Source organism: Polyodon spathula, chromosome 1 (genome assembly GCF_017654505.1).
Source record: "Polyodon spathula isolate WHYD16114869_AA chromosome 1, ASM1765450v1, whole genome shotgun sequence".
Taxonomy (NCBI): domain Eukaryota; kingdom Metazoa; phylum Chordata; class Actinopteri; order Acipenseriformes; family Polyodontidae; genus Polyodon; species Polyodon spathula.
This window is the reverse complement of record NC_054534.1, coordinates 97,028,090-97,055,067: the sequence shown is the minus strand read 5'-3', so window position 1 is coordinate 97,055,067 and position 26,978 is coordinate 97,028,090. Positions and strand designations below refer to the sequence as shown.

The window sequence follows — 26,978 nt, the reverse complement described above, 5'->3', positions numbered from 1 at the left end:
CCAGTTGTTTCGGTGTCATTCGCATGAGAAAGTCTAATCAATGTGATGTCAGCACGTGACGTCTTTAATAGCCAGTGGACAGAAATCGCAGACAATAATGTAAATCATGTTTACAGTGGCTAGTTCTTTGATCCTAACTGTTTGCTAATTAATTAATGTGTGCAGTATGTTTGTGTGTAGTATGTACAACTTTTTTTTTTTTTAGTATCTGTTTTATTCTTAATGATGTTTTAATGTGCTGTCAGAATCAATCAGAGATAGGTGTTAATGCTTTTATCAATATTTATTGTTTGAAATATATTAATGTACAACTGGGTCAAATGTCTGAAGTACAACTGGGTCTAATGTCTGTGAATCCTTGTTTATACAGAAAGTAGGGTGAAATTATGAAATGGCAAGAATGAGCCACCTTTTGGGAGTGGTTAGCCTTCCTATAAAGGGTTAATCACTGTAATCACAGATCATTGGGGTCTTTCAGTTGATTAATAATTAACAAATGGCCATTCTGGGTGTTTAATATGTTCAAGAATGCACTAAATACTAATTTTAGTCATCTAAATAACTGCAGTAGATTCACCATGAAAACACCTTCCAAGGTTTTTGGATCGTTCACGTCAAAGTTGGCAACATAAACTAAAAATGTTCTGACTCGTCGCTTCTCAAATAACCCCATTAAACTGGATGCCAATGCCTTTGTTTCAGTGGATGGGACTTTGTAAATCTAGAATGGTGTGATATGCTTTTGTTATCCATACCAGTGATAAACTAGTCATCTGAAACAAATGGTGTGTGTCCACGAGGCTGCTTAATGTTCATTTACTTGATGGGCTACCATTTAAAATTTTCTCAGTGGATAACCAGGTTAATTTTTTTGTGAAGATACACTATTTGCATGAAAAACACGTTCCATCTTGGATATTCATCGAGGTAATCTCAAGGGTGTATTATTTTTTTGACCACAGAACCGATAAAGCTATCCCTGTATAATGTATCTTCAAGCCCTGTTCATAAAACTGTAAAATACTTTATATTGGGATTTACATGGATTATGTATCGCGATACAGTAATATGACAAATTATGTTTTCATTTGTAAACCGCTGCATTGATCAGCAAATAAAAAGAAAGCGGATAGTTCCATTATCCAATAGTTGATCGTAAATTGAAAGGGGAGGGATTGAACTTCACTGCCTGCTTGTTTGTGAGGGCGGAGACGTTTTCAGGAAGTACACAGAAACAAACCACATGACACAATAACTTGTTTATAGCTTAGAAAGAAAACATAGACTCACAGTACATCTGATGTATTTGACTTATCGTTGTATAAGTATAGTTATATTAGAACATTTGTTTGTGCTTTGTGTTTTAATATATATGTTTTTCATACTATTTCATGAACATATGGTACATTTTTCCTTATTGCAGTACTGATAATAATGGAATAAATAACTTTTTTATTTATAAATATGTATTTTGAGAAAAGCAAGAAAAGTGTCTATTGTTGTTTATAAAGACCCTGAGAATAAACATGTCATTGCATCTTAATTTGCCCAAACATCAATATTTTTCAACGAAACTCTCAGGAAGTATCAGTGTCCCTCGGGTCATAGAAAAACACATTTTTATATATATATATATAGTTAGTGATTATTATAGGAAGAGAATCAACAACAGCCAAAAAAAAAAAGGTCCTGGGGAGCATCCCACTGAAAAATGCTTGGTCCTAAAGGATAAATACACAAAGTGAAACTTTGTCTGCCAACAGGCATTTCAAGATAGGAGTTGTATAACGATGAACAAGACAGATATTTAAAACTTTTTTTTTTTTTTTTTACTCGGGCAGTTTGTAAATCCTCAGAGTCTAAATATTTTGAACACTTGTGTTTTTGGGTCATTAGAGTAAACATTTGTTATACATTTGTTATAAACATACTTATATAATAAATTGCTTAATAATAATAATAATAATAATAATAATAATAATAATAATAATAATAATAATAATAATAATAATAATGAAAAACATGTATCGTGGTGCGTATTGTATTGTGACTTGTGTATTGTGATACATATGGTATTGTGAACTTAGTGTATCGCCTCACCCCAACTTTATATATATTTTCACCTTGGATAAACTTCAATTAAAGATGCAGTCAGAACTGCAGACTGCATCCTGCATAAATAATCCACTATATTCACAGAGGACCAAGGATTAAAAAGGACTAAAGATGGTTTGGAGTTTCAAGTTTCAAACACTGCAATGTATATATTTTTGAAGAGAGTAATCCCAATCTTTTTTTCTACAAGCACCCTTATTTTGCAGTGCTGCCTTCAGCCAAGGGTCAGGAGAGTTCAGTTCTACTGCTGTGTATGGCTGAATTCACCCCATAGTTTTAAATATCAAGCATGAGATACACTTTCACTGATTGGGACCCTTCACCCCTGGGGCAGCCCCTATCCTGATCAAGTGTTCGGAGAGGCAGAGCAGTTGCCCTGGCAGGCTTCTCTGTGATCAGTGCCTGCCAATACCCACTAGTCCTGATCATTATCTCATCTCACCTGCAGGTTTGATTGACTAAAAAAAAAAAAAAAACATCACCATGTTTTCAGGGATTGTCAGCCTATGCCAGATTGCATCTGAAAATGATGGGCTCTGAAGTAAATTACAATGCCACAGAAAGTTCTGAAGCCAAAGCAACAGCCTTACATTGATGGCTATTTCCAACTGAAAAATAAGAAGGTGGAATTACCGGCAGAATAAAACCCATTACCAGTGCCTTTACCTTTCATCCTTTCATTTTGACACATTCTTAATGCTAACTGCTGTGGTTTTAATTGCATTTTGCTACCTCATTGAGACCGGTAGATGTAGAGAAATCTCTGGACCCACGTGGATAAACGAGGTCACCTCTGAGTGTAAAAGCTTTACTAATTGCATTGCAGGTTTTCACATAATAAGCCAATGCTTCACTCACCTGGACCTTTGTGCTCTGCTTCACCTTTGTATTTATTTTTTGTTTAGAACATTTATCTAGCAAGTTGATATAATTAGCCCTGGCAGTGACTTGATAATCCAGCCCTTTTCTTTGACCACATTTTTTCCATGTGACTTGATAAACTCAAGATGACGTGTTCTGGTTGTTTAACCAACTTCACATATGTGCTGCTTGTATGTGGAATTACACAGACTGGATGTTTAACAGGAACCACACATTTACATACAGTCTGTTGGGTACCACCAAAGATGTATTAGTTGTGAAATACCCACCAATCTTGTCTTCATTTTGTTCTATTATATTGTATTGACATTACTTTAAAAGAAAAATAATAGAAGGTCACCATGCTTGAGAAATAAACAGGTTTTCAAATGCTGTCAGTTCTAGGGAAATTTGCAGAATAGGTGGGGTGTGTAAATTGGATCAGTGAGATACTGTACATATAAGTGGGTGTCATCATTAATTTCCAGTGTAAATATACATTTGTTTGGAACTCTGCAAATCCATTACCAGCACTTGAAAGCTGTCACCCAAAGTTCCTGCATGTTGTGAAAACCTATCTACACAAAGTACACGATTTCTGTCGCATTTGACAGCAGTCAAGATTGAGGTTGGATTAGCAAGTCAGTCCAGCTTTGGAAGCTTGTAACTCTTCTGCTTTGCTTTCCATTTTCTTTTTATGTGCTTTCTTTGCTCTTCCCCCCTGGAGGTAGTGAAAGTGGTCGGAGTACCCCCAGCTTATCTGCATATTCAGACAGCAAATCTCCCTCCTCTACCTATGTGCAAGCACCCAGGCATTTCCATGTACCAGGTAGGACTTCATGGCTTTGCTATATTATCCTAAAGAGCGCTATTTGCTTTCCTGCTGTCCCACGTTTCACACTCTTCTGCTTCAACCACCAAAGGTACAGCTCCAAAATCATGAAGCAGTTTCCCGGGGTAGTGTGTGACTCTAAGGTGATAGTGTTGAGGTTCTGCAGGAGCTAAAAGTTCATATACAGTAACCAATGTACTTACTCCAATAATCTATGATATACTTACATGCTTTTGTATTGACATTAGACCATTCATTGAGTCCCAGCACAACCCCTTTACAAGCTTTCTCACTGTTAGAATCAGTATGTTCTTTTATGGGTGGAATGTGGTTGCAGTAGTACTGTATAGGTGTTTTCCCAACATGGTAAATACCTGTTTCTGAAACATTCTGGATCATAAATACTTTATGGAATATGTGCATTAAAAAAGCAACTCACACAACACAATGTAACTACTGCTTAGGTAACTGTTGTAACAATATTGTTATACCAGCATACTACCCTAGTTTCTTTTTTAGATTATTTTGCAACCGCTGTGTATATGAGGCAAATAAAAACTAACACACTCCTTCTCTTTATGTCATTTCTCTTCCATCTTCAGAAACTAAGATAAAAGATAATCTCTATAGAAAACCTCCTGTCTACAAACAGCATGGTACAGTCCTCTTTTCTCTTTAACAATTTTCTGCATGTCCTGCATGCTGTCTGTTAGAGCTGTTCCTTCAGAGGGGTGTCAGGTTTACCTGGCAATAATTTGACAATAGTTTGCAGGTATTTTCAGTTTGCGTTCACACAGAGGTTTTTTTTTTATTTTGTGTGTGTGTGTGTGTGTGTGTGTGTGTGTGTGTGTGTGTGTGTGTGTGTGTGTGTGTGTGTTTGTGCTTTCAGTAGAAGACCAGCTTGTGAGATGGTAACATGTAACATTAGTGTAGTTTTGAAATAGTAAAATATGAAGTCTTTTCCGATAGATTTCTTAAATGAACTTGATTCTCCTTAACTATGTTCTATAGCCAAATAGGATTTCCTGTTAATTCACATTGCCCTCAGCACTACAGTTTCATGACTCACAAAAATCAGTGCATGTGACACACATCAGTGGACTCTTGGATTGCAATTTACTAAGCTTTTACTCCAGAGACCTGTTTTTTTTTTTTTTTTTTTTTTTTTGTATTACAGCCACTCATACAAATGAGTGTCCACAGAGCCATCACAGTGCTGTCTGTCCACCATCAGAATCTTGATTACCACAATGACAAAACCACCCGGGGCTTTTAAAAACAGCAGCCCTATATTTAAGTAGCTGGAGAGTCAGTAATTCCCATGTCATTATGTATGAACTAACATAGTTCCTATTTAATTAATTTAAAGTTAGAATCAATTGAGGATACATTCAATACTTAATCATATTGATGGTATTAAAAAATGTGATTAATTAATATTAGTGTTAAGGTTAAGTATGAATTCTTGTAACTAATTTGAATTGAAAAGTAAATCATACACTTGTTCATATGTAGTGACATTTATTATAACATCTTACCCAAGTTTCAAAGTGGGTCAAATCCATTACTGCCAACAATGCTTCTAGATTAATTGACTACATTGTCAAAAATGTTGTAGAGAGGCAGAGAGAAGGAATGTCTACTATTGCAATTAGATCACACATTTCTACAATAAGTGAGTCAAATTCATAGAATATTCATTTCAAGACAATTTTACTATCATTTTTTAATGGTACAAATTTTATGCTGGTGCAAAAGCTTAGTAAATGTACACCATTTGGGGCAATATAGTTCTGAATCATACAGTACTTTGCAGTACATAGATAATGGTATAATTTTTAATGATCTGGACAGCAGTTGATCTTAAACCCACCACACTAGAACTCTGTTGCAGACTTTTTCATTTTGGTCATGATAGTGAAAATATAAGAGGTTATGAATCGCATCTGGGCTGAAATGCCAGCAGGATCAATATGGTGTTAAAGGGCAGAGGTATTCAGATGCACCACTGTGTGTAGACCTTTAAAAAAGCCCCCAAGTATGTGAAGTTGTGCATATAGTACGTCCCAAAGCCCCAGAAATGGATTGCTTAAAAAGCAGGTCTGTAGAGGATGTTTTTAATTAATAAATACTGCACAATTGGTATTATACTTCTGTTTTAAAGAGCTTTTTTTCAGGATAAACACCTGCTTCACACAAATGCTGTGTCCAATGATTTACATTCCCTGAGTTGATTGAATGTCAGCATATATTTTGGAGATGCTGTTGAGGGAAAAACAATTCCTTTCACTATATTAAAATGCTGTTTGTTGCTTTTCCCTGGTTGAACCATTAAAAACAAAATGTGATAAATAAAAGGTCAACAGATTTAAAAATAAAACAGTGATTCATTTTAAAGGGCAAGAAAGCATGGGCAATAGTTTTAAAGAGAACCTGGCTGAGACAATCTGTTAGGATTTTTTCCCTATTTCCCAGGTTATCAGGGACTATCGAACACCACGTTATATGTATATACATACATACATACACATATATATATATATATATATATATATATATATATATATATATATATATATACACACATACACACACACACACACACACACACACACACACACACACACACACACACACACACAGGTCTGGAAAAAATTAAGAGACCACTGCAAAATTATCAGTTTCTCTGGTTTTACTATTTATAGGTATGTGTTTGGGTAAAATGAACATTTTTGTTTTATTCTATAAACTACTGACAACATTTCTCCCAAATTCCAAATAAACATATTGTCATTTAGAGCATTTATTTGCAGAAAATGACAACTGGTCAAAATAACAAAAAAGATGCAGTGTTGTCAGACCTCGAATAATGCAAAGAAAATAAGTTTATATTCATTTTTAAACAACACAATACTAATGTTTTAACTTAGGAAGAGTTCAGAAATCAATATTTGGTGGAATAACCCTGATTTTCAAGCACAGCTTTCATGCGTCTTGGCATGTTCTCCACCAGTCTTTCACATTGATGTTGGGTGACTTTATGCCACTCCTGGCGCAAAAATTCAAGCAGCTCGGCTTTGTTTGATGGCTTGTGACCATTCATCTTCCTCTTGATCTTGCTTCAGCAAGGCTGGAATCGGGCAGATTTGTCTTTGTGAAGGACGCATGAATCAAGCCAAGTACAAGGTTGTCCTGGAAGAAAACTTCCTTCCTTCTGCTCTGACAATGTTCCCCAACTCTGAGGATAGGTTTTTCCAGCAGGACAATGCTCCATGCCACACAGCCAGGTCAATCAAGGTGTGGATGGAGGACCACCAGATCAAGACCCTGTCATGGCCAGCCCAATCTCCAGACCTGAACCCCATTGAAAACCTCTGGAATGTGATCAAGAGGAAGATGGATGGTCACAAGCCATCAAACAAAGCCGAGCTGCTTGAATTTTTGCGCTAGGAGTGGCATAAAGTCACCCAACATCAATGTGAAAGACTGGTGGAGAGCATGCCAAGACACATGAAAGCTGTGCTTGAAAATCAGGGTTATTCCACCAAATATTGATTTCTGAACTCTTCCTAAGTTAAAACATTAGTATTGCGTTGTTTAAAAATGAATATGAACTTATTTTCTTTGCATTATTCGAGGTCTGACAACACTGCACCTTTTTTGTTATTTTGACCAGTTGTCATTTTCTGCAAATAAATGCTCTAAATGACAATATTTTTATTTGGAATTTGGGAGAAATGTTGTCAGTAGTTTATAGAATAAAACAAAAATGTTCATTTTACCCAAACACATACCTATAAATAGTAAAACCAGAGAAACTGATTATTTTGCAGTGGTCTCTTAATTTTTTCCAGAGCTGTATATATAATTTTTTTCATTGTGATCTTTGTTTTTCAAAGTGTTTTATATTCTTTTTTTCTGGACAAGAAGGTGACGTCATACCTCCTTTATAAAACCTGTGTCTTAATTTCCACTTTCTGAGGCAAAATTTCACATCTTAAAAATAAAAAGTTAGGTGGGTTTTTGAAATCAGGAATGAAATGGATTCAGTACGGAATAATGCTTTCATAATCAAGTTTATATTTTATAGTGACAAGGACATACTGGCACGAGGGAGAGGATATGGAACATGACAACAGAAAGGTAGGCATGCTTTAAACTCTTTGAAAGTTTTTACTATTAAATCCAGGGATGGGCAGCTGTCTAACTCTCCCTTTTATTTTTTAAACTTTGTCTCAAGAGAAGCCACAAAAAAAAATGGCTTCTTGTTTTCTTCCTTTTTTGTGTGCTGATGTTTGAAATGTACACTTAGATGACGACAAGCTGGCTGACTTTGAAGAGTGAGATGGATGCTCGGTCTGGTACAGATGATATAGATCCTAGGACATCTACTCAGAGCCTGCCTATTGATCCATCACATGCAAGTGAGTATGCCTCATTTAGGTCTTTAATAAAATTGGACCATTTCAGATACAGTTAAACCCCTGTAGTCAACTCAAAGGGAAATTGCTGCCAGAAAAGTAAAGTGACCTGTATTTATTTGATTTTTACTGCAAGGTGAGTGTCGCTGTTTGTGAAATAAAAACAGCAGCAAACGTAATTTAAGACTCCCATCTACCATTGCACAGAAAGCCTGAGCCTTGCTAAGTTTCCTAGTTAGACTTCATAGTAAGTTACCTGAATAAAAGGTGTGATGTGTCTCATTAATCTTGTGTGTATCTGGAAGTTCACACAAAACACTGCAATGGGTTCCTATGCACTAAATCAAGTTGACAAACTTTTCGGCTAGTGTCTTTAACTTATTACACTAATGCACTAGCCACAGTGTTGAGTGTTTTGTAAGTTATGTACTGTATCACTAGCTTTGAGACATTGGCAGTCTCACTGCCACGCAACAGAAACAGTGGGTATAAGCCTATGTGTAGAAGTAGTGGTGTAAGCCACACTGACAGTAAATTCCACAGTTCTGCTACTTAATTATTCATGCTCCAGTAAACTAAAATGGACTACATAGACACCCTTTATTAGCAGTTACTTTACAGTGAAAATATACTAAGACGTATTGCTCTCATACAGCAAAACGAGGACTATCAACACCAAATTATGCTGGCTGCAAGTGAATCCATATCAATGTTTTAATATCAAGCCTTCTCTTTTGCATTAATGGCCAATGAACTAAAGGGTAGCATAAAAACACTCAGCAAGATTAGCTGTATATGTCCGAGACAAGAGTGTCATTAAAAAAAAAAAAACTTTTACTGGACATAGTCTTTTTTTTTTTTTTTTAACATTTAATTTTCTCTGTTACAGAATTTCCCTACTCTAAATCAGCATCTCTTCCTAGTTATGGTAGAAATGGGATACATAAGGTATGATATCTTTTGTCATTGTAGAGCTATCCTTGTACAGCCTGTAACATGTGAAAAATACGTGCTGTGTATCTAGAGGAAAGTCTTTATAGCCACTGCAGCACATACAGTGTTACAGTTTTGCTCCATTGAAATGTGATGGACCTGCATATATTGTTTAGATATGCATGGCCTTGCAAGACCAATCAAATCTGACAATGTAAGGCTAGGATAATATTTTGCAGTACTGTTAAGTAGCAGCAAAAAAAATAAGTAAAGTGTTACGGCACTTAATATTTTGTATGGACTTCATCTGTTCTACTGTGGTTAAACAGTAGCCACCTTTATTGACTAGTGCCCTCTGCTGACTAAAATAATTCACGCCCACTAAATGTCTAAATAAAGTATAATATCAGTAGATTAAAACACAGTGAGCAATTGGTTGATATGGCTGATAATTGGAAAATATTATCTTTTATACCCATACCAGTTTGGGCAGAAGTGCCTTCAGCTACTTAGAGTAAGTTGCTTCAAATGTAGTATTTCATTACATTGTAATTACTAGGTGTCTGCTTAGTGTATTTACCAGAATTGTGATTGTATTCACACATTGCTGTACTGTAACCCCAAAGGTTGCCTTATCTGTTTGCCCTTACATGTACGCTCTTCCCTATCACAAAAATACTTTTAGCAAAGTGTATGAAAGCACAGTGAAAGCATGGTAAAGCTTTGTAAACCCAGAGGGGTATGGTAATGCATAATAAAAAATAAAAATAAAAAAAAAACATGGCATATTATGGTAAACTATGGTACATGCATAGAAAAACCATGGAAACGTATGGCTAAATTGCACAATTACTATGCAAATTTATTGTGGTAAACGTTTATTATTACAAATAATGGGTTAAATAAAGGGTTATTACAGGAAATACTGATTCTTGTAGATTGCATGTTTCTTTTGTTAATTGTAATTGCGTATAGTAACTATAAATCAGGATTTTGTAGTGAGAGCTAGGATGTGTTTAACAAGCTGATTTAATTACCTTTAAAACGGGTTAATACCTTTTAAGTGACAAAAGATGTTACCACAGTAACACTCAGTTCAGTTTTATACTCAGAAACAAAACATTGTGAGTGCATGTTAAGAAAGAAGGTTGTGCATTTAGTAATGAGAATTTATAATTCTGCCATAAAATGCTAAGACCTCTTGCCCATGAAGTCTGTCATTAAGTCTCTGCTGTTCTCATTTGTGCATTTGATAGTACACAAGATTAAAGTTCATAGCCTACAGCAAGGCTCTAATAAAAAAATGGACCCCGTTCAAATTTGTCTGATTTTTACCATCTGTAGCTTTTCCTGTGCTCTCTGTAATATCATGTGGTGCTTGCAGTTTCCATCTCTCGTAAAATAAACAGTGGCAGACAACACTTAATTAGTGAGGGAGCTTTGTATAAATGGGTCTCCTGTTTGCTGCTAGGAAACAGCATTTTTACTGTGCGCACCAGGTGGCAGTAATTCTCAGAAATTAATTACAGAATTACACTTCAGTCTAATTTAATAAGAGTAATTTGTTGTTTTATGATTGTTGTAATTGTTGGGGGTGGGTGGTTCCAGCTTACTTTTCCTAAGATGTACATGCATTTTAGCAATATGATAGTGGATGATGTTCTTAGTGGTGCTGGTATATGTTCCCTGTTGTAGAAGTGGTAATACAGTGTGCTTCTCCTATTTCAGTCCACTGATCTTGCCCAATATGATCCAGACAGGGACGGAAGCTGGGGAATGAGAGGTGGGATATATATGCCGTGTTTATGCTGTTACATTCTGAACATGTTTTCACAGCACTATAATATTATTAATGCAAAAAGTGTGTAGACCATTGATAGACCCTACAGTATAGATCACCACATGCTGAATAAATCATCGGTTATCATAGAATATGACTAGAGATTCACTTTGCTGTGTAGGTATTCAGTGCATGCTAAGTTAGCGTTGAAAATAAAAGCTAAAATCGTTTACCATCCTGATATAATCATATTATCTTATAATATAATCCTATTATATTTGAATCCCATTAATTCATTTTTCTTTTATTTTTTTGTTTTAGAGTACAAGGTAAGAAATGGAATCCCTAAACTGTGTATACAATTTTAATTTTTTTTTTATCACAAACACAATTTTTATATAAATTCACAGCTACTACAGTACTAAGTCATTCTGTCTGCTTTTGTTTTAGGTGTACCCCTATGACGTGCTAGCGGTCACAAATAGAGTTCGGTTTAAATTGCCAAAGGATGTGGACAGGACCAGATTGGAGGTAAGAAGGTTTACTTATAGATATAATTTTAGATAACTTTATGGTTATTTATAGTCTATTACTGCAGCACTCTTTATTCCATACAGGGATAATACATATATGTTCAAATCTTTAAAAGATTTGGGAAAACCAACATGACAATGTATATGTGAGTCTCTTTGGAGTATTGTCTGTAAAAGAAACTGAAATTCAAGTTTAAACATGGCGCTATTTAGATGCCTCACTGTTCCGATCAATTGAAAACACCTCATTGTATCTGAAGAACCACTTGTCCAATTGTGATAAAACCCTGATAGCAGAACGACATCTGGGGATGCGTGCGGCCTGTCAGTCTGTTCCTAGCAAAGCTTTCTAGAACCTAAAAACGTCACATAAAACCTCCTTCTGCTGCAAAGTATTAGGAGTTTTAAGGAACTTGCCTATTTGGCCCACATAGTGACATACTGTATTGTACTGGCAACAGCTATACTGATGAGTAAGCGCCCTTTTTTTTGTTTTCCCGATATTAATTTACAAACTGTGTTGGCAGCTGTGACAAAACCAGACTGATTTACCATCCTGTATCAGGCTGATGCTATCGGTACCATAAGTGAGGTTGGCAGCTTTCTGGTTGAATCAGGAACCTAATTTGGTTGTAAAAAATTGGTTTATAGGTAGTTGTTTTATCCTTTTTGTCTGTGGCTTGTGGCTAAGCTAACTGTAGTTGCAGCCTTGTGCCAGCAAGTTAGTACGGGCGCACTGGTTTAAAAAGTCTTTTACAAGCTTTATAATGGATGTACATATAATAAAACACTGCATTATCATGTACATACCAACATACTCTCTCTGCGTTGTTTTAAACACACATGTTGTGAAGATTTGATTTTGTACTATATCTTCTAGTGTGTGTGTGTGTGTGTGTGTGTGTGTGTGTGTGTGTGTGTGTGTGTATGTGTGTGTGTATATATATATATATATATATATATATATATATATATATATATATAAAATATATAGTTGATATTAAGTCCTTCTAGATAAAAGTCCTTCTAGATAGACAGAATTAGAACAGGTTTTGTAAAAGAGCAATTGTTATAAAACGTTTTTTTTTTTTCTGGTGAATTGTATTTCTTGTGTAGAAACAGAAGAGATCATTGTGTTTTCTGATATCAATAATCTATGCATATGCCTCAGCTGGAGTTGATCTACATTACCAGGTGCAGGCCCAGACTGCCAATGCCCATAAGAGCCGTTACCAGCACAGACAAGAAAAGAATGAGCAGTGAGCTCATGTACAGCTGCAATGGGAATCAAAACAACATTGTAAACAGATACTAAAATCTCAATTGATCGGGGCACATTTTGAATTCCAGTCACACTTTTGATTATGGTAATGCAATAGAATAGAATAGAATAACACATAGCATACATTAACTAAAGAATATCAGTATACCAGGATTTTCAGATTTGTTGTATTTTATTACACACTGTATTGAATTGTTACTAGCTTATTTATGTATTGGTTTGTTTGATATACATACTTTGTCTGCAATATCAGTACATTTTCTTTGCATTAAAACAGCTAAAATTAAAATATAATTGAGATATTATCCTTCATTGGAAACATACCCGAAATATTACATTATACTGGAGTGGAACACCCCCCCACCTCACCCCCCACCAAACAAGAATCTACCACTCACTGGTGTGTTTTTATTGTAATGTATTTCTTCTGATTCTGCAGAAAAGCAATTGCTTTCCATACTGTACCTTTCTAGAGCATATCCTCTAATTCAGAGCAATTTAAAAATTACTGTTTTCAATCCATTGTAATGCTTTGCTTTTATATTTTACGCAGGCTTGAACATGTTCTTTTTGAAAGAAAAATATTTCAGACACATTTTTGAAAGAAACATGCCCTCTTACTCAAATAAAATTTGCTGTAGTCTGCAACATAGGGTCGTTTTTTCAAAAGAAAAAAAAAAAAAGATATGACTTTTTTTGTTTTCCAAAATAATCCACTCCAAACGCATTGGTAGCACAGTGATTTTATTATATTCTACAAATAAGGATTGCCAAGTACTAAATCTATACCTGGATTACGTACACTTAGAGGCCATTTCACAACAAAATTAAAACAATGTAACACACTAGAAACCTGGATTTCTAAGATAAATAGATAATTAATTTACATTTCAGACGATGTAGTGGTTAAATAAAATGATGTATCAGCTCAATATCTAATGTCTCTGCAGTAGAGACGGAAAATAATCATTTTGATTTTGTTTAAAAAAAAAAAATGTAAATAATGCTATTTTTTTTGTTTTTGTTAGCCTAGCTACTGTTTGGATAATGTCAGATTTATTGTATAACAAAGAAATCAATTCGTAGATACGGTAGTCAAGTATTCTAGAAGTAAGAATGATGTTTAGAAGAGAAAAACATGTCTTACACCATTTAAGCCTGAACAGACTATTGATTTGACAGAGGCAGATGTCACCAGATTTGTTCACCCTGTGTTCTGTAAAGCAATAGCCATGTTAAACAAATCCTGTAGTGTCTCCAGAGTAGTGTAAGCCAGGTTTTAACTCCACAAATGTGTGTTTGTAAGGGGTCATTTAAAAAAATCCTTAAAAGATGTAAATGTAATGTACCTTCAAATGTAAAGTCATAAGGAATTAACATTTTATCTTGATTAAAAAGTGTAGCAATTTTCTGTCCTTGTGAAAATATAAGGTCATTACTAATCAACTCAGTACTGTATTACAAAATGATTGGAGAGTCAAAAATCTTTGATTAATATAGTACATTGAAGAAAAGGGTGTGTGATTCAGAGTGTAAATTAGATCAAGCAGATGGCAAAGCATGCAATGCTTTGATAATCCAGGGGAGGGGGGCATTGTCTTATTGGTAAAAAGAACATAGAGACTGCCTGTAACTATACATTTACTTGCAGGTGTGTACAGTTGTACAGAAGTGTGTGGGTTATTCATAAAGCATTATGTACTAGAGCAAGGGAAGGGTTTCTAAATACGACTATAGACTGTAAATACAAGTATAGACTGTAATGGATGCCTATTAATTTACAAATTTTCTTTTTTCTTTCTGCAGAGGCACTTGTCCCCTGAGGAATTTGGCCGTGTTTTTAGAATGACGATTGAAGAGTTTGATCGCTTGGCTCTGTGGAAAAAAAATGACCTTAAGAAGAAAGCACGCCTTTTTTAAACATATGACATATAGAATGCCTTGCTTAGCAAAAATCCTATCTGGAAAAAAAAAAAAAAAAAAAAAAAAAAAAAAAAACGCCACAGGATCGCTTGCAGTGTCATCACTCTTTGAATAAAGATGATCCAGTGGAAGCCAGCAGTAATAGAGAGAGCAACTTATTTTGCATGGCCGGCTATGTGTTTTACCTGGGTGTGTGTCCTGGTCTTAGTCACAGCCGGCCCACTGCAGGGCAAATAATGGAATTCAATTGTGCATTTATTATTTCATTAATTCATTGATTTAAAAAAACAAGCTTTCTTAACAGTGTGATAGTTAAGGTCTGTACACTGATAACACTTTGCAATACCTAGACTGCCACGATAAACTATAATTTGCATAATGTTACAGAACAGGTGACTAAGGTTAATATAAGCTAAGGCTAAATATACTGCGTATCAAAAGAAATACATCACTTATATTTGAGCATCAGCGTCAAAAGAAACTTATCACTTATATTTGGATAAAAATCACTAGATGTAATCGAAAAATGACAAACTGTTTTAGAGCGGGTGCAGTGAGATTTTATTGTGCTGATTAACAATTGATGCTGCAAAAGATGCTGCAAAATGATCTGTCGATCGTGGGCAGGTGTTGTGACCCTTGGTCTCCCAGTTGGTGGCCTGTCATTGACAGAGTGTGTCTGGTTATACCGTCTCGCCAGGTTTGAAATTGCTGGCTGTGAGCACCCAAGACGACGAGCCACAGTACGCTGCCCTAATCCAGCCTCCAGCATGCCGATTGCATGAAGGCGCTGCTCTCTTGACAGACGTGGAACATTGTTTTTTTGTTTTTTTGTGATTTTCTTTATTGCTTTTATTCAGGCTTGCAATTTAACAGCTGAAATCACTCCATATCTGTTGTCCAATCAACTGTGTCACTAATTAAGTTATTAAGTGCGTGAGCTTCAGTCATAGTCACTCAAGCTTGTCCTGATCCAGGATGAATGATCGAGTGATTAGAAAGAAACCGAAAGCATTTTGTCAATGTCCATCATTTATATACCTTTTTTTTTTTTTTCGAAAATAAATATGTTATAATAGTGATAAGATTCTTTTGATGCTCGGTATAGTATTAAAGAATGAAAACATAGAAAGCATTTTATGTTTTTCAAAACAAATCTAGAATGCTTCAAGTGCTCTTTTTATTTAATAGAGGATAATAATTTGTTTTATTTAGTTTCATTTAAATATAAATTGTAATGTAGAGAGGTTTGAATAATAACTATGGTGTATTATATAGAGGATGATATTTACCCCATAATTCCAATTGACCATAGAAATGCCTTACGGTACCCCTGGCGCTACAGAGAGCCACATGCCCACATTTATAAATGGGGGTGGATGGTAATCAATTTGGTTGTCACGTCTCCCAGCAACTTACAGCAATAACTATATAAAGTAAACACTGCGTAATGTTCGTTTTCATCAAGACAGTATTTAAACGTCTTTTCATTTAAAGTTTTCATCGTAAACTGTAGATACTAGAAGACCTCACAAAATGTCACCAATGGATTCTTGCTGTGGTGATTTCTGAGGTTTACAGAATAGCTTTATGTTTTTATCCCAGCAATTCCAATACCTATTTAATTATTTTATTGACCGATTAATACACAGCAGAAAGCACCATACGTGTTATCTTGCTGCTGAAAGTGTCACTCCCGTAGGGTTGCCTGTATCTCGCTATGATGAAATCTTGCAATATTATTTCCACCTTCTTAAATGTACAGACTAGATTTTATTACAGGGATCATGATCCAACTTCCATATCCCTAAGCATCATATTCCTGAACACAGGCAGGAAGTGACACTTAAAGCTGCAGTAAAATGTATTTCAATGAATAAGTGAAAAAAATAATTGGACAGATTGGGTGGCTGGTCTAAACACTGCCACTGTTTATATCACTAGGGACTCTCATTTGTGCTTACATGCAGTGTTAAATACATGCAGTGCTAAAGATGATCATTTTAATAACCCTGGTACATAGCACAGAGGGGCCTATTTTATGACTGCAGTTTTCAGTTTTAAATGATACTGTAGTGGAGAAACTAATGGAAAAAATGATTTTGTTTTTGAGGAATACTGCTGGACTTTTAGAAAAAAAAATGCTGTTGTTAAAACTGATGACAATCACCCAGTAGATTTTCACACCAATTTTGAGACAGTTGACAACTGTGTCTTTATTTTTATTGATCCCATTTTTAATGGCCATATCATATTTTGTTATCATATCATAACCAGATCTACTAAAGTATTCATAAATATCTAACAATTTAACAGTAACTATGGTACCTGTATAGGTAAAACCGGTCTGAAGCAAACAATTTTGTGTTTTACTTCACCAAACCAGGTGTGTGGTTTTGTTTTAGCCTGGAGATGCCATGAACTCACAGATGTTGAGGTTCTTATAGAGTAACAATGTACAATATAGGAAGCCTTTCAAATGTCAACTATGTATCTGTCTGTCTTCAGTGACGTCTGTGTTGAAATATGTTGAAATGTTTGACGCAATGGTAAAAAGGTTTATACACATTTTAGTGCTTTAAGGGTTACTCTTGCTGATAGAAAATGTGTAAATTGCGAACTCATTATTATAATAGCTCATTGCAAAAAAGCAAGAGAGATGTGGCAACAAAAACCTTATATTCTAACAAAAAATAAAGTACATTTATTTAAATATATATATATATATTTTTGTATAATACCCCAAAGAGTAATTGTAAAAATACAACTTTATGAGAGCAGAGAAAAAACATGCAAGTAACCAAGTTCAAGAAGGTAATACCAGCTATAGCAAAAGTTTATTGTCCAATACTGATTGTCAGCATGATTCAGGGGTTTTCTGGCAAAAAGTCGCAAAATTGAGAGATCATTTTAGAGTTTAAAAGACTTCAAACCATGTATTGTTTCCTGAAATGCAGTTTCTGATTGTGTTAGTTATGTTGCATATTACAGTGCTTTGGGATATTGTTGACTGTGTTACTAGGATTTATTGCAAATAGATTTGTATGTAAGGAGAAGATAAAATATTTCTAATCTGTAATAACAAAAGTAGTAATTCGTGCAGACCTTTTGTAAGGTATAAGACATTTGCTTTGTTGAAAGTACACAAAACAAAACTACAGTAAAGCCATTTTTTGTCTATTGATAATATTCCAAGAAACCAGGATGTCTGACCCTACACAGTCTTCACCAAAAAACTTAAAATATGAACTCAGTCTAGCCAAGGTTCTTGTTTAATTAAAATGCATGCTCAGTCAGTACAGTTACTGTAATAATGTAAGAAAGTGCTTGGTTATCCAAACATGTAGTTATATCCAGTGAGTCATTTGTAATTCAAATATTTAAAAAAGGTTTTTAAAAAGAGGAGTTGTAGCGTGATTCTCATCATTTGGTTTTCAAATATGACTTCCATGTTTTCTTGGAAAACACTACTGGCAGTGTGTGTGTGCGTGTCTCTGTGTGTGTGTGGTGTGTGTGTGTTATCACAGTGGTGTTGAGTTGTGTTGTAAACTGGCACAACACATCCCACAACTGACCCAAGTCATGATTGAACCCAAACAGAAATTTAAGAGAATCTGGAGACATGCAAAAAAACAGCCAATGTTATTCTTATGATGCTATCAAAATGTCATTCAGGTCAAGGAAGCTTATGGGAAATGAAATAATAGTTTATTTACTTTTTCTTTTATAAGTTCAACACTAGGACATGTGGAAAGCTCAAAAAGACAACTATGAGTTTAGTTGTAGAAAAACTGGAAACAAAACAATGTTTGTTTTTATTGTCTGAAAACCCAGAATTTTTGAGTGAGTTTTAGTCTTTAACAGATAGCAGTAGAATTTGTGCAACTACTTCATTGACCTAAACCTGCAAGACAATAAAATCAAATGCGTAACATGGAAGTCGATATTAACAAGATTGAAATCTGAGGGTTAATTGCAACGAACTGAAAGCAGCTTACTAACCCCGCACTAATCCCATGGTTTGTACGGAGCTACGTACTAAACTAGTAAGCAAGTTAATACCAATTGCAACAAATTTGGCAGCACATGATATTCCCCAGCTGCATACTAAAAATGATCTCAATTGCAACAAACCCAAAGTAACTGCTGCTGCCCTCTAGAGGATATTTAGTACTAAGTTAGTCTAACCCTTTATAGACTAGTGATTTACAGTACCGTACCTTAGTGGAGCAAATGTGAAAAACCCCAAAATGTATTGACAACTTTTGTAACTGAAAAATTTATAATCACAAATCCATACCATGTACCTATATTTTACATATGAGAGACATATTTAGGTGCATTTTTTTTTTTTTTTTTTTTTTTTTTTTTTTTTATATAAGGGATATCCTTGCTGGCATTATCATGATATAATTGAGATTATCATGAAATAATTGACAATAAATTTAAAGCCATACAGTAATTATGTGTTACCCACATGGAAAGGAATTGCAATATTTAATATATGAGTAATATATTTGTAAATGTATTGAATGTTTAGACTACATACAACACCTAAAAGTTTATCGGTTGCAAGTGCAAGGGGCAATTCAGCCTGTGTATTTGTAGCGTGTAAATATACCCTACAAGTTAAAAACTTAAGCATGAATAAATCAAAATAAATAAAATAATTAAGAGGTTTAGGTTTTGTAAAAAAAAAAAAAAAGAAAAAAACCTTTATGAAAACCACACTTTTTTTTTTCATTTAGTGGTTGCCAATTATTTTTATAGTTTTCTCCCTGATTTAGTAATGTAATGTCCAATTATTTTTAGGCTCAGTTCACTGCTACCACCCCTGTGCTGACTTAGGAGGGGTGAAGATGAACACACTCTGTCCTGCGAGGCGTGTGCTGTCAGGTGCCTGCTTCTTTACACAGTGCAGGTTCACCATGCAGCCACTCAGCCCTGGGCAGCTTACAGGTGAGCCTGCAGGTCTCCAGACTGCAGGGGTTGCTGGTGTGTGGTGAGCTGAGGACACCCTGGCTGACCTGGCCCTCACTCCCCCCCCGGGCAGTGCTTGATGCTCAACCAATTGTGCACTGCCCCCTGGGAGCTCTTGACCTCGGTCGGCAAAGGAATAGCCTGGACTTGAACTGGCGATGTCCAGACTATAGTGCACATTCAGCACTCCAGGCTGAGTGCCTTTACTGGATGCGCCACTTGGGAGCCCCCAAAAACCACACTTTTAAAATATAATTTGTACCAGTAGCTCAGATTTTGAGCTCCGGCCCTCCAGTTCCTGTTTGGAAGCACACCAAAACAGTACCGTACTAAAGCCGGGGATCAGCTAGTCCCCAATTCTGTTCTGCTTTTTTTATTGCAATTGGTATTAAGTTAGTATGCAGCTGGGAATGATCCTGAGATAGTACATTAGTAGCTGGTGTGCAACTTAATACACAGTTCCGTATTAACTGCAGGTTCCTTGCAACTGACCCAGAGGGTTTTTCTGACACAAATATATTTTAATCTTTCCATTTGTACATTATAGCAGCAGACATGTACTGTCTTTGTTGAGCCTAATACAAACATTCAATAAGACACCATGCCTTTTTTCACAGAAAACAAATGTCTTGCATACATTTCTTTATTGGTGACATTACATTTTGCTATGAAAATATAAAATGTATTTAAACTGCCAGACTCTTAACATAATTTAATTTATAGTAATGATTGTGTGTATTTGTAGCAAAGTAGTGTTCAGGTGAAAGTTCAAATCCTGCTGTAACTAAGCTTTTTTTTTTTCTTTTTGCTTTTCTGGTTTGTAACAACATGCTAATGTTCATCTTACAATAAATGTTTAATTCAGTATTTTGTCTATTTATTATTACAGCAAAGAAACCATAACAAAATTTCACTCGGACACAAAAACTATTTTTATAAAAGCCGCCTGGATGGACAACCTGAACAGGTTAAGTGGTGTTGATAGGTACCATCAATGCATCTCAATCTTGACAGGATCTCCACCTTGAAGCCAGAAGAATGATTTAGATTCAAACACAGGGGTTGTATGGGGAAGCTGTAGACCAGATACATCATGGAAGATGGGAGATGCTTTGTATACCTCAATAATGTTAATACATGTACGCTATGTCATAGAAATAGCAGACACTCAATTGAAATACATAGATTTACTCTGTAGACATTTCAGACACTGCTGGACTTCAGCATCTTATAAATAATTACCGCAGTGTTCATGAAATAAAGTTTAGGTAAAAACAATGCATTTTGAAAACAGTATTCTATACTATTGAAACATGTTACAAGGGAATTAGTGAGTTAGCACAGCTGTTAGAAAACAACACCTGATGTTTTCGTACATTTGTTAACATCATCACATTAGTAGCTCTCACACAAATACAGACATGGAAATGAGAATCACAATCACAACGCTGCACATTAACAATATATGCGAACAAATTTCTAATGAACTTAACGACCCTCCTACATTTCGCCTATTTAGTTGTAAATTCTTCGGGTGCCCTGTGACTGGTCCTGAAAAATGTTAAGCATGGGGGTTCACTTTTGTTTTCCTTTTTTCCGCCTTCCCAATTCTAGCATTGGCGTTCCAAAGAAACAGTGAGTCTGTGGTTGGCTGTTGTAGCTGCCAGTCAAGCTGTGTTTTTTTGTTTGTTTTTTGTTTTTTTGTCTCTCGTGTGTGTGTGTTTTTTTTTTGACAGCTTGCGTTTCAAGCTGGGACTGAGAAAGAGAGTAAAGCACGAGCGGGCGGGCGAGCTGCTTGAGGTGTGTGTCAGTCGGTTTGCTGCCTTTTCTATTCTACTCGCTTCTGTCGAAAGTAAGGAATAAAGACACCTGGAAAAAAAAAAAAAAAAAAAAAAAACGAAACTCAGAATGGAAAGCCACAGTAAAGGTACACTTATTACGCTTTGTTTAAGTTTGTTTTATGTTCAGCGTTACTCAATGATAAATGAAACTAGATATAATCGTGTACCCCATTCAGGTACCATAATGAAAAGCTGAAATGCATGGCAAGTTTTTTAAAAACGTTTGATTTGTTTTATTTACTTTCTTAATGATGGTAGTGAACAGTTGGCCTGTTTTTCATTGTCTTGCCTTTGCATACAAATAAACAAACTAAAATATAATAATAATAATAATAATAATAATAATAATAATAATAATAATAATAATAATAATAATAATAACCACAACAATCGGCAATATGAGTATAGGGTATGGTCGTTTTTTTAATTTTTTTAAATGTTTTATTTTACACATTTAACTATTCTTTTACTATAAAACAGTACAAATCAGATGGAATTGGAGGCACGAGGGCACGATTGTTAAACAGATATTGTGCATTGTTGACGATTCAAAAGCACCATCATACTGGAAACCCATATATGAATGTCTAGTAATTGGGCACTATTTTGTGGAACAGTAATACTGTACTATGCTAGGTACCAACACAGTCAGTATATGGAGGTGTATTCCCAGGGAGAAGCGACACAAAGGAGGAGGAGCACGTTGACAATAACAGGGGATCCTGATGATCAGAGGAAGCTCATGATATTCTGATACTGCGTGATTTTGTATGTATAGCACACAGCAGAGTCTTCTGCAGCTGAAGGATGACATCACCTGCCCCCATGAGTGAGTGTGTAAGGCAGTGGTTCCCAACCTTTTTAGTAACACGGCACACTTCAATGAGACAAACAAATCCACAGCACACCGACTTTTTTCAGCTAAATCGATTGCTCATAAACATCACATTTACTATGGTTACAGTCTTACTAGAGAGGTTTGCAACATAGTTCATAAAACAAGCTAAACAAGGATCAAATGCATTCATGTTTCAAATCCACCACAGAATACACCATCTTCAACAATGAGCACAGACACATTTTCAAAATCTGCTTAATTTTTAACTTTTCACGTTAGGAATTTTATATTTGTAACAACATTTTTAAAAAGTATAATTTGAGTTAAATAATTGAACCGGATAAATCATTGAAATGCAATGGTCCAGAGCAAAACGCGAAGTAGATTAAACAGCAACTTACCAGGTTAGTGGGAAACCTGGGCCTGCCGGTGTGCGCAGAGCCTTTTGATCCGGGGAGGAATTGATGAGAGGGCCACCCGCAAATCTTGCAACACTGACAAAAGTTCTCTCCTGTTGTTTTTTACGTATGCCAGTGTTGAAAATGCTTGCTCGCAGAGGTATGTTGTCGGAAATGGCAAAAGTACAGCAATAGCATGGTCAGAAATTGTCGGATATTCATGTACTGCAGTCAGCCAAAACACGTTCAAAGACACCTCTCCAAACTTCAGCTTCATTGTGCTATCCATCCGTAGCTCTGCATATTCCTCTTTTTCTTTTAATGTCAGCTTTTGTGATGAATCGGAAGAAAGTGAACTAAACGGATGGAGGGGAGGGGAGTAACATTCGAACTTCTCTTGTAGCGTTTTGAGATGATTGAATATGAGGCTGTGCGCCTTGACAGCTGCATCTGCAGCTGACAATGTTAGTGGAAACATCTCAAGTGAACCCCCTGCCACTGTCTCTTGCCAGAAGCCCAGTTTTGACCTGAAACCTTGAAGTTTATCTGTGATGGTCAGGATCGTCTCATTCTTCCCCTGCATTTTAGTATTCAGCTCATTCAGATGGCTGAAAATGTCTGCGAGATATGCAAGCTTAGTCCACCAGTAATTATCAGATAGTAACTCTTTATAAGGCAGTTCATGCATTGTTGAAAACTGTCAGTTCTCTCCAGAGCTCATGAACACAGGAGAGAACCTTCCCCCTCGATAACTATCGTGTGTGTAACAGTAAACTCTGATGCTCGGCCCCCATCTCTGCACCCAAAATAGTGAACAAACGTGATTTCAATGGCCGTGATTTTATGTCATTCATGATTTTCATAGCTTGCTGTAATACTACAGCTAACTCTGGAGGCAGTGTTTTGGCTACAAGAGCTTCAAGGTGGAGGATACAGTGGTTGATATGAATGTCAGGATTTTGCGCTTTCACCTTACTGACAAATCCTTTGACTTTCCCGGTCATGGAGGCAGCTCCGTCAGTGCAAATGCTACAACACGTGGCCCAAGTAAGTTTGTTTTCTTTCAAATAAGTATCGGTTACCCGAAATATTTCCTCACCAGTCACGTGACTCGGTAGCTCCTTACAAAATAAAAAATTCTCCTGAATGGAGTCCCCATCAACATACTGAACGTTGGCCAGCAGCTGGCAGTGTCCGCTTTTATCAGTGGACTCGTCAATCTGCAAATCAAACTTCCCACTAGTCGCTAACTTCTCTTGTAGCACTTCCTCGATATCAGCTGACATGTCGTCAATTCGCTGTTGAACTGTATTAGAGAGTGGAATTTTTTCGATCTCTTTTACAGCATCAGCTCCTAACATCACTCCTATGATTTTTTTACATGCAGGCATGATTAAGGTTTTGGCAATGGTATGGGGCTTCTTTGATTTTGCTACAAGCTCAGCCACCAGGTAACAAGCCTCTTGAGCTTTATCCGATGCCGGCACACGCTCAATCAGACGTTGGGTCTGCTTCGTGTTTTGTTCTTTACAACACTTGAAGTACTGATTATCTTTGTTTGCAAGAGATGGATGTTTTGTCTGCAAATGGCATTTTAACTTACTTGGTACCATCGCAGCATTTGCCAACTTCTCTCTGCAGATGAGACATTCAGGTAAGGGGCAAGTGGCATCTCCTGTCCATGAAAATCCAGAGGCCAGATAGCTCTCATTATACTGTCTCTGAAAAATTCTTGTTTTTTTTTTTTGGGGGGGGGGGTTCAGATGTTTCATCAATGATTGAATAAGTGGAGGAATCGCCTCTTTGGACAACAAACTTATCCATTTTTTCTTAGATCAGGAGATATAAAATAGATCCGGCAAACAAATGTGGATACAACAAAAAAGTGCGCGTATGCCGTTGCTTGGTTTTTATGGTGACTAGTAAAAACTAAGCTCACATCATGTCAATTTTGCCCTTTGGCCACCTGCGTTTAGAATGTTCACGTTTTAGAACTGAAAGACCGATACCTCGCTGTTAAAATATTTGATGATTCATTTTCACAAGTTTTATGAGTTGTAATTTTGGTTGGATTGAATATTGTTTAAGATGAAACAATGTTTGTTTTACATTGATTTTCATTACCTTTGCACAAAATTTCACGGCACACTTGGACAGCTCTCGTGGCACACCAGTGTTGTTGGGAACCACTGGTGTAGGGGGTGCACTGAAATAGAACAATCCAATTAATGGGGGCTGTGGTAGGTGCTATACAGACAATGTGCCATGTTAAGAATGTGGTTTGAACCAAATTCACAATAACTCTTCTTTTTTTTTTTTTACACCCCCAAAATGGGTTTAAGCAGCGGTGACTGTCAGGACTTGGACCACATTGAATGTTACACAAGCCTTGCAGAAACCCATTTTTGGGGTAGGTTCAACTAATGCCCCACCTACAGTAGTGATTTTGCATTAAGCACAGCTTACAGCACTGTCTTTGTTACAGACAGCATGCTGATGCTTTCCTAATTGGCATTTGAAACACGGTTACACCCTACAATTAGCCATTACCTTGATGTTCTCGCTCTGCTGTATTTAGTATTTTAATAGTTAATGTCAGGTACTGCTATTTGCAAAGATCAAGGAAACAGGTTTAGCTGAAACTCAGAAATGACTTCCCTTCCAGCTGAAATCTATGAAAACTGAGAAGCACCTCACTGTGGGGAAAAAAGTATGAAATTTCAAGATCCAGAGGTTCAGTAACATTTATACTGCTTTTGTCAAAATAATACAGCTAAAAGCAAGTTTTTCTGAAGCTTTATAGAAAGTCATTGGTTTTAGGTAATTTGTTTTTACAGGATTTAGGAACCGGGTGTTTGCCCACTATTGACTGCAAGTATAGCACAGATGTGTCTCATTGATTACTGACACAAATAATTCAGGAAAGCTGGGGATGGAAATTTTCAGCAAAGTCAGTTCGCCATCAATGACCCATATAGCAAAGGTTTGTGCTACATATATAGTACTATATATACACTATATAGTATAGTGTTTCCAATTTGTGGTTCCACTACTGTACATGTGGCTGTCCTAACATTTAATCCTGTGGAATGAAAGAGCAAGGCAGCTGCTGCTGAAATGTGAAAAGTGTCAGTGGTTTAGGCCTATATTACGATGACATCACTCATGAACATCTGTCTCCTGTTCCAATTGGTGTGTGGTGAACCAGACAGTTTGAAATTAAAGGCAGACTAGTGAAGGGGGTGTATCCTAGGAACATATCAGGGCAGGCATCTGGCCAGCAAGGCTGCACAATTCAGAGAAATATTAGGGCAGAATTGTTCAGTTTTCAGTCCAACACACATTGAATCTGCAGCCACCACTGTCCAGTCTCTTTGGTGACTGGGTCATTGAGGTTTCACTGTATTTGTGTGTAAAATCTCATTTAGATCTGAAACGGTGATGTGACTTTGTATATCAGTGAATCCCTTGACAAGGATCCCGCTCAAATGATACAAACAAAAAATATTTAGGGGATGACCCAAGATTGCAAACCAGTGAGCAAGGGGGCTAAAACTGAATTATTTTCTCACTTTCTCAAAATAATTATCTTCCCAAGTTAGGGAAGAAGATGCAGCGTTTCCACGTTTACCTTTTGCAACACGTCATTGTTATTCCATCTGTCCAAGCGACACACATACATGTAGTTATAAAAAAAAAAAAATCGGCCTGTGTGAAAAAGTAAAAAAAAAATAAAAATAATAATAGTAGGCCTGTCTTTTTGAAAAATCGTAGTGCTCAAAGTGTGGGGGCGTGGAGGGTCAATGGGGGGCGCGACTATGACTAATTATATAAGAACATAAGAAAGTTTACAAACGAGAGGAGGCCGTTCGGCATATCTTGCTCATTTGGTTATTAGTAGCTTATTGATCCCAGAATCTCATATAGCAGCTTCTTGAAGGATCCCAGGGTGTCAGCTTCAACAACATTACTGGGGAGTTGATTCCAGACCCTCACAATTCTCTGTGTGAAAAAGTGCCTCCTGTTTTCTGTTTTGAGTGCCCTTTTGTCTAATCTCCATTTGTGACCCCTGGTCCTTATTTCTTTTTTCAGGTTGAAAAAGTCCCTTGGGTAAATATTGTCAATACCTTTTAGAATTTTGAATCAGATCACCGTATATTGTTCTTTGTTTAAGACTGAATAGTTTCAATGAATATAACCTGTCTGCATATGACATGCCTTTTAAACCCAGAATAATTTTG

General features: G+C 36.2%; 2 protein-coding genes across 10 annotated transcripts in view; both read left to right on the top strand.

The window, feature by feature from the left end:
- Nucleotides 1-15,203, top strand: part of ablim2 (actin binding LIM protein family, member 2) — a 69,922-nt gene extending 54,719 nt beyond the window's left edge. For 5 of the 8 annotated variants that reach the window (XM_041267105.1, XM_041267135.1, XM_041267126.1 and 2 more), the window contains 9 exons: nt 3,704-3,805; nt 4,411-4,464; nt 7,899-7,951; nt 8,121-8,232; nt 9,119-9,177; nt 10,891-10,945; nt 11,264-11,271; nt 11,393-11,473; nt 14,564-15,203. In XM_041267105.1, the coding sequence (XP_041123039.1) occupies nt 3,704-3,805; nt 4,411-4,464; nt 7,899-7,951; nt 8,121-8,232; nt 9,119-9,177; nt 10,891-10,945; nt 11,264-11,271; nt 11,393-11,473; nt 14,564-14,677 (638 nt within the window). In that variant the 3' untranslated portion in view covers nt 14,678-15,203. The remainder of the gene's footprint in view (nt 1-3,703; nt 3,806-4,410; nt 4,465-7,898; nt 7,952-8,120; nt 8,233-9,118; nt 9,178-10,890; nt 10,946-11,263; nt 11,272-11,392; nt 11,474-14,563) is intronic. The other 3 variants (XM_041267112.1, XM_041267143.1, XM_041267151.1) reach the window with 3 other exon arrangements.
- Nucleotides 15,204-21,381: 6,178 nt separating this feature from the next.
- Nucleotides 21,382-26,978, top strand: part of LOC121324863 (actin filament-associated protein 1-like) — a 99,962-nt gene continuing 94,365 nt past the window's right edge. Inside the window, exon 1 of one of the 2 annotated variants that reach the window (XM_041267084.1) lies at nt 21,382-21,587. In XM_041267084.1, the coding sequence (XP_041123018.1) occupies nt 21,569-21,587 (19 nt within the window). In that variant the 5' untranslated portion in view covers nt 21,382-21,568. Of the gene's footprint in view, nt 21,588-22,234; nt 22,331-26,978 lie in introns of those variants that run through there. The other variant, XM_041267079.1, reaches the window with a different exon arrangement.